This window comes from Geotrypetes seraphini, chromosome 6, assembly GCF_902459505.1.
Source record: "Geotrypetes seraphini chromosome 6, aGeoSer1.1, whole genome shotgun sequence".
NCBI lineage: Eukaryota > Metazoa > Chordata > Amphibia > Gymnophiona > Dermophiidae > Geotrypetes > Geotrypetes seraphini.
The window spans coordinates 182,622,459-182,630,407 of NC_047089.1; the positions used below are offsets into that span (position 1 = coordinate 182,622,459).

Here is a 7,949-nt window from a genome sequence, read left to right on the forward strand (position 1 = left end):
ATTCACGTAATAATTCTTATAAACCACCAAGTATTTTCTCTGCAACTGTCACCAAATTTTCCTTCTGTTCAACCAGTGCCATAATACAGTATATGCTGCATTATCTATGAAATAAGAACAATGCAATTACACAGTATAATGGACCATAATATCAGTAGAATCAGATGGGAAGAGGAAGGTGGTACTCAAAAATAAGAGCCTAGCAATTGAGAGCAAGTCTAGAAATTTGCAGCGCTACGGTACTTGCAAGTCACTTGTAATGCTAGGCTTGTTTGGAAACAACATGGGATAGATCCAGTTTTCCTTTCCAAAGCTAGTCATTTCATAACCTAGTTCTTTGAAATAGATTAGAAAGCCCCTCTCCAAACCATATGTGCTTTGGTCTCACTATGTTTATACAGTTATATACAATAAATTTATAGGCTTTTATTTTTGAATGGCCTGTTTGTTTTCCCTCTACCTACAAAGAGCACAGTAGTCAAAATGTCTACCCCAATCTAGTTTTAAAACTGAAAATTTATTTGCATTTAATAAATGGGCATCAGTTCTTTTGATCTGTTTGGGTATTCCTTGGGAGGAAACAAAATGCAAATTCTTAAAAAGGCAGCAGAATCAGTTTATACTGAGTAATGATTCTCATCTGTTCTAAAAAGGCTTCCAATAGTTTAATAAGTCTGTAATCCCAATAATGCTGCTTTTCACAAAACAAACAGGTATTTGGTACATTATCTCTTTTTTTTTTTTTTTTTTTTAAACCCTTGACAGATTAACTCTGCCAGAAACACGTTCCAATTCTGTGTTCCCTTATGAAATGTATTTCCTTATTGGTGGAAGTTTGTTTCCTTCATGCCCGTCCCACTTCCAAAATTTGCAGTGTTGATCTATTCATAAGTTACAGAAGACCTGCCTAAAAACAATATTTTACATCAAAAATAGTTTTATTGCTGTCTGGCCCTTACCTGCTCTGCCTTCTCCTGGACTTTCTCTTCAGGATGCATTGGTCAAGTAGCCAGGTTAGTTTACTTGAACATACAGAAATAAAAGGTCAAATTTTAAAAGAATGAAACTTTCATTTAACTAAATTAATACATTTTCGATTTTAGGATTGACCAATGGAAGAAGTATTAATTTAGAAAAAGCTAGTCAATAAATGTATTAAGATAGTCCAATAAAATAGTTTCCTGTAACTTAACTCTCGGTAATTTTGATTCCTCCTTTCCTTCTGCTTGTGGTCTAAGGATGAGCTATTTCGATAAGATTGTTATTACTTCTTAATTTGTACTTAGATTTATTTTCATGTTGGATTATGGCTTTGTCTTTCCTTAAACAAGTTGTTATACTTGTGAAACAGTTATAATAAAAAAAAAAAAGATAGCCCAATAAAAGGTACCAACTTACGCTTTGTTTGTTGGTCTTGACATTCTGCAGGTAAGACCTACAACATATCCACCCTCCTACCAGGCTATCATGTCTCTTGAATGCTGTAGTATCCAGGTATTTGGACACATCAGTTTAACAATTTACAAAAGGGATTACAAATTCTATTTTAGATTGCATCCATTTAAAATCCAATGGAATCCCATTCATTTTCACTACAAAGACCAAAATGAGAAGCTTGCTAAGAAGCTAGCATGCTTTACACCAGAAAAAGTGCTCATTGCTCACTTATATAACTAAAAATGTTCTTTAAAAATATAAACCTGCTGTGCTTAATTTCACAGCAGACAAATATCACTAAGTAACATTTGATTTCTCTTGATTAGAAGTGCTAAGAAAATTAACATAATTTGTAATTGAACCCACTTCTTCCCCATTTCACCAATCAATACCTGCTGCCTTGCAAGAAATACCTGCTGAGAGATTACATTGTGCACTTGACAGTACAGCCAAATAAGTACTAATACCATTCCAAAGCAAAAATGTTTTTACAGGCAGTTGTGAAACTAGTTTGAGATGGGATTTTTTTTTTTTTTGGAACAACAAAGCTGGTAGCCTTGATGAGTCAATTCTCTAAGGTACAGACCCCACAGAGGTATACATCCCAATATTATCTGGAGAAAAAAAGGCCAATTCAGCCATTTTAAACCTGTGAAATATGCAGTCACTGATAAGACTACTCGAGATGACTTGTAATCAGCCTCTTGTGCCCAATTCTCTGAGCATTCTTAAAACAGATTGTCAGGGCCCTGTATATTTTTAATGAGGGGGAGAAGACAATCTCTCAGAGGCGGGGGATGTGTAATGTATTACCAATTTGCAGCTGATACTGTAAATTTGCTAAAATGGTTCCTATTTCTAACTGCATAGGAATCACTTAGTAAGGTTATGGATACAAGAAATCACTGACTTGAACCTAAATCCAAAACTATGATTTATACCTGCACATCTTAAGTATTTACACAAATGTTGTTTCACACTATACAAGATTTACATTTTTTTTTTTTTTTTTACATCTGATCTGGTGGACATATTTGCATATCTGGAAAACCTAGGCATCGCTCAACTATAGTGTGTGGCTTATTATTCGATTACCTGTCCAGAATGGGATAGTTACATTTGGTACCAACTACTAAAAGGGAGGTTGGTGCTCAATTAAGTTCCCAGATTGATATATGGGAATAAGATAGTTCAGCCATTCTCAGCTCCAATCCACAGAATCAAAAATAATCTGGTTTTCAAAACAAATCCGTACATTGACCCTTTCTTCAACAGCAAACGTGTTTAATATTCTTTATATAGATTCTCAAAAGCAGTCAGGGAGGACAAGAGTTTAAGAAATCCTGAGCTAATCCCAGATTTCTTGCATTCTGGGATTTATAGCTTTAACAGTGTAGGGAAAAAGAGATCAAGCCTTCTACCCATTCCTGATGCCATGTAGCCACCTTATATAGGGAGTCTTTAAAATAGATCCCCTCCCCACTCTTCTGCAATAGTTTCACAATATAAGTTAAGACTTTCATCAGATTTGTTTGATTTTTAAAGTAGGCCAACTTTCACTGTATATCTTATGCATGGACCCATTTGATATGTGTGGTGGGAAAAATCACCAGATTTCTCTTTCCAAATCATATACTTTTAGCAGGCATTTTCCTTGAAGTCAACGTGTGACCAGATCAAATGCCATATATAGCTATGTTCAAAACAAACCATTATATATGCTTTTGTCCACTTCTCAATACTTCCTAGGCAGCAGCTAATTATAGCTTTATGCAGCTACTGGCAAGAGATAAGACCCTGTCAGTACCACATCAGAACAGGAAAACCATGGCTAGTTACTGCTATTGCACCTAAAAAGCCCCTGGAAAAAAGATGAGGTACTACAACTTTGGAAAGAAGTTACGGGTCAGCTGGCAGCAATGGAGAAAACACAGAAGCAGCAAAATAAATTCTTGGCCTTTACATTAAATATACTTTTTCATTATAAACAAGTGGAAAAAATATAGTTTACAACAAAATAAATTTGCTGTTTTAATTGCTGCCTCTGAATTCTATCATCTAAGTGAAGTATCTTCTGCAAGCCTTGAACAGATCTTTGAAGCACAGAAAACAGAGGGACAAGAGCAGATTTGGGGGCTTGTTCTCCGCTGCAAAGAACTGAACACACGTGAACAAAATACATGTAAATACAGCAGGACATTATTGAAACAGCTGCCTTATAAAGTACAAAATACAGTACAAATATATGGATGTAATTGAAACATCAATACTATTGCTCCCATACAAGTTTAGGAAACAAATTCTTTGCAACGGAGATAAACAACATTTTTAGAACAATATATTGCATTAAAAATTTAATGTGTATGTTGGAAGCTGAAAATGTGTAAACGAACAGGGGTACATGTGACTGAAACAAACCAGCATAAAAGTGAAGTAGGTTTCCATTTTTTAAAAATAATCTTTAGCACAAACACCTTCCCTCCCCAAAAAGCAACGGCTTTGTAGATTACTTTCTTTGAAAAGAAAGCAGCCACAAATGCAAAAACAAAGCCTTGTTCTGTGTATGGGTCTCATCTCCAATAAATAGGTAACAGGTATGGATTAAGGAACATCAAAAATAAGCAATGAAGGGGGGAGAAAATAAATTAGAAAGGCAGCTCTATAGAAAAAAATAAGATAGGCATGCAATTTGAAAACACTTAAGATTGCTGAGGAGGTGAATGACCCCTCTGCTTAGGTGTGGCACCAGCAATATCTGACACTTTGGAATGAACAGTATGTATAGACCACTTATTCAGTTCTAAGGTGCCAGGTATAGCATGTCTCAAATACTTTTATTAAAAAGGGGGTAGACAAGTTATATAACGTGAATCCATTTAAAATACAGAGATCACCTTTGAAGACCTCCTGATTTTATTCTTCAAAACAAAAATGGACAAACCTTGCCACACTGCAAGTCCAGGTAGAGATTTTTGGTAGTATAAAATTTTGCCAATGTATGTGTGTGTGTGTATATATATATATATATATATATATATATTTTTTTTTTTTTTTTAATCCCCTCAAGTCATTTGAGCTGTCTTCACTTATTAGTTTTATTAATGTTATAGGTCCCCAAAGATCTTGTTGCTTTTAACTATCCATCTTTTTTAAAATTCCGCGTTTTATACGTTTGAGAGATACAATTTGAGGTACTGAGAAAATGGATTGTTCAGATATTGTTAAATATAACTGATGCTGGGTTTATGGACCTGAGATTTTACTTAAAATTTGTCTTTAAAGTCCACTTGCTGAAACCAAATCGTATTCAAACTTTTTTTCCATTCTTTCACAGACCAAGATTGTATCCATAATTTTAAAAGGTGTTTCTTCCCAATGGATAGTTATTTTCACAGAACTGCAGGTGTCACCACCAGGTTTCTGAAAAGCACTGAATTTTGTATGTGGTAGAGTTAGGTTTTAAAAATCAAAATTTAAAAAAAAAATATTCCTGCCCCTTATTTTAAGTGAAACCATTTTTTATACAGACCACCATATTTGGAGAGAAGGAGGGATTTTCAAATTAGCCATTGTTAATCCAGAGTTTTCCATGGGTTTTATGTCCATTTCTTGCTATATATTCTCTTCACAATGTATCCACGAACTTTACTTCCCATGAAATGTATCTACAGAAACAAAAAAGGTGCTTCCCTCTACCTTTCCAAATTTTTCAACATAGGGTCTTAATCTACCCACCCCTTTAATATCTAGAGACTGCACAATTGTCACCACAGCAGGGAAGAGTTCCTATGACACCCCTTCCATAAGAGGATGGCATATCTCCTCTAAGCGATCAGTAAAGAATCCATAGTCCAAGGTGCTGGTCTGACAAACACAATCTTGGGGGGGGGGGAGATTATTAAAAGAGAAAGGTAATGTGAGATTTTATCCCCTCCCCTAAAATTCAATGGTTTAGTATAATCCCACTCATGTACTTTTCTTCTTCCAAAACTAGAAACATTTGAGTCCTTCGTTAATTTAGATTGAGTCCATTCATATTTTTCGCTTCCCCCTCCACAAAAATAAACATCTTGATTTTTTTCTGTCGTGACAAGTTCATGCAGGTTAAAGCTTCTTTTCATCATCATTTTTTTAGTGTTTTATATTTTTGCTATTTTTTTAGCTTTTATATTTAAACGTTGTGGTCATCCTCCTCTTGAAACCCTTATCCGATGTTGGGTCATTTCCCTCTCTGTCGTCCCCTCTTGGCTCCGGCCCTTCAGTCGTCGTCCACGTCCTCCGTCTCCGACTCGTCACCACCCCCGCTGCCGCCTCCCCCGCCGCCGCCGGGTCCGCGGCGCTCATACAGCTTGTCCCGTTGGCGCTCCTGGATCTCCTTCATCTCGTCAGCGTAGCGGCAAAAGGCGCCACCGAACTTGCCCCAGGCCTTGAGAGGTACGGTGATGGAATTACGGTAGCTGGGCTTCACCTCACTCACCCGCAAGAACACACCATACTTGTTGCAACCTACATCGAAGAAGAAGCGCTTGGAATCCACAGTGATAGACGTGCCTTCGGGCAGCTCGCCGTACAGGCCCCCGCCGGGGCCCCCGCCACCACCACCACCGAGCTCGTCGTCGTCGCCACCATAGTCGTCGATGAGTTTAGCCAGGGCATCGCGGAACTCGATGAGGCCCTGCGCGGGCAGGGCAATGGTCTGGCCGCTCTGCAAACCGGGCCCACCGCCGCCCGTGCCGCCACTGAAGCCTGGCCCCCGGTTGATTGTCTGGCGGATGCGTAAGAAACGGCCACGCTGATTCTCCTTCAAGTCCAGATAGTACTTGCGGTTCTCGCGCACCAAGAACTCACTCTTCAGGGCTCGGCGGGGCCCGGGCGGGCCTGCCCCATCTTCACCCGACGATTGCGCGATCTGCTCTGGGCTGCTGGGCCCCAGTTGCGCGTAATGCTCGATGAAGTCTCCAAGATAGTCACGGAACTCGGCCGCCACGGCCATGGAAAGGGTGAGCCGGCTCTTAGAGCCTCCGGCGCCCACCTCAGCAATCTTTATGAAGCGGCCTTTGGCGTTCTGCTTCACGTCCAAATAGAAGCGCTTGTTCTGAATGTCCAACCGCTTGGAGGCCAGCTCCTGCGTCTCTTGCTCCCGAGACAGGTGCTGGAAGCCGCCACTGCCACCACCGCCCCCTCCGCTGCTGCCCCCTCGCTCGCTCCCACTGTCTCCGTCCGCCATCTTCTCACACCAAATCTCTCTTTCTCACGGCTGCCTCTCGCCGTCCACGCGCGCACCCGCGCGTCCGTTACCGCCAAACTCCCCTCGCGCGCTCTTCTACCGTCTCGCGCCCACCCGGCCGCTGCCGCGAGCTCCGGCCCTTCAGCCTCTGAAGGCGCTCGCGCTCCTTCTTCCTTCCACCTGCCTTCCTTCCCGCCTCTCGCTCGCGCTCTCCCCTTCTTTCCCCTTCCTCCCCAGGTTCCGGCGCTCGCGCTCCCTCTCACCCCGCCCTCTCTAGCGTCTTTCCCCCTCGGGGCGGGTTGTGACGTGCGCGCTCTCGCTCGCTCACATCTCTCTTGGCTCTCTGCGTCTGCTTCTAACCCTGTAGTCAATTGGTTTGTGACGTTTGAGGGAAGTCCTGGCCCCACCCCCCCCCATTCATTTTTAGGTCAGAGTTAAGGACACGTGTTTAAAGCTGCCAATTGGCTCAGCTTTTCGGGACAGTGTGCTCCAGGCCTGGTTTTATTTTATTCCATGTACGGATTTGTAATTCCAAGAAAAGAGCTATAGGAGAGAGAGGCCTCTGTTTCATGCGGCAGATTTTTCAAGGTTCTGCTGCAAGAATTAGCAAATTGTATGGCAATTATGTGCTCTATCTGCATAAATTTCAATGCATTTGAATATTAAATAATATTAATTTGAATTTTACTTTTTAGAAATTCAGTATTCTGTTTTGGAAGGGGATGTTAGTGATCAGTTCTATGAACGAAGGGTAGTAGAGATTGGGAACGAAAGGAAACATTGGAGGAAGCTGGTCCAATTGATTATTTTATCTCATCTTGACTATTGTAATGCCCTTTACCTCGGTATTACAAAAACTTGTCTTTCCAGATTACAATTGGTCCAGAATACTGCTGCCAGGCTGATTTTTGGGAAGTGTAAGTTTGATCATGTGACACCATTGTTTTTCAACCTCCACTGGCTCCCTGTGTCTTAGAGTCCAGTTCTTAGAGTCTAGTTCTTAGAGCCTGTGTTGTTTTTAAAATTCTTCAAGTATTTTCATCCCTTTAGTTCCTTTATCTTGGAATCTTTATAGATTCTCTTTTGCAAGAGGAGATCAATAATTTAAGCTTTCCTGCCCATCCAGTAAAGGTATCAAAAGAACCAAGATCTTTGTCCTTTCTTTGTCCTTTAAGTTCACACAACTTTGGAACGATCTTCCACTTTTCCTGAGACGCTTCAGCTCCCTTTCTTCCTTTCGCAAGGCTTTGAAAACTACTTTGTTCACCAAACACTTTGGTAATTA

At 40.4% G+C, this 7,949-nt stretch overlaps 1 protein-coding gene across 1 annotated transcript; it reads right to left on the minus strand.

Annotated features, from left to right (window-relative positions):
* Positions 1 to 694: 694 nt before the first annotated feature.
* PURB (purine rich element binding protein B) lies at positions 695 to 6,968 on the minus strand. The gene has a single exon (XM_033947682.1). The coding sequence runs from the start codon at positions 6,662 to 6,664 to the stop codon at positions 5,696 to 5,698; it is 969 nt and encodes a 322-aa protein (XP_033803573.1). The 5' UTR covers positions 6,665 to 6,968; the 3' UTR covers positions 695 to 5,695.
* Positions 6,969 to 7,949: the final 981 nt, after the last annotated feature.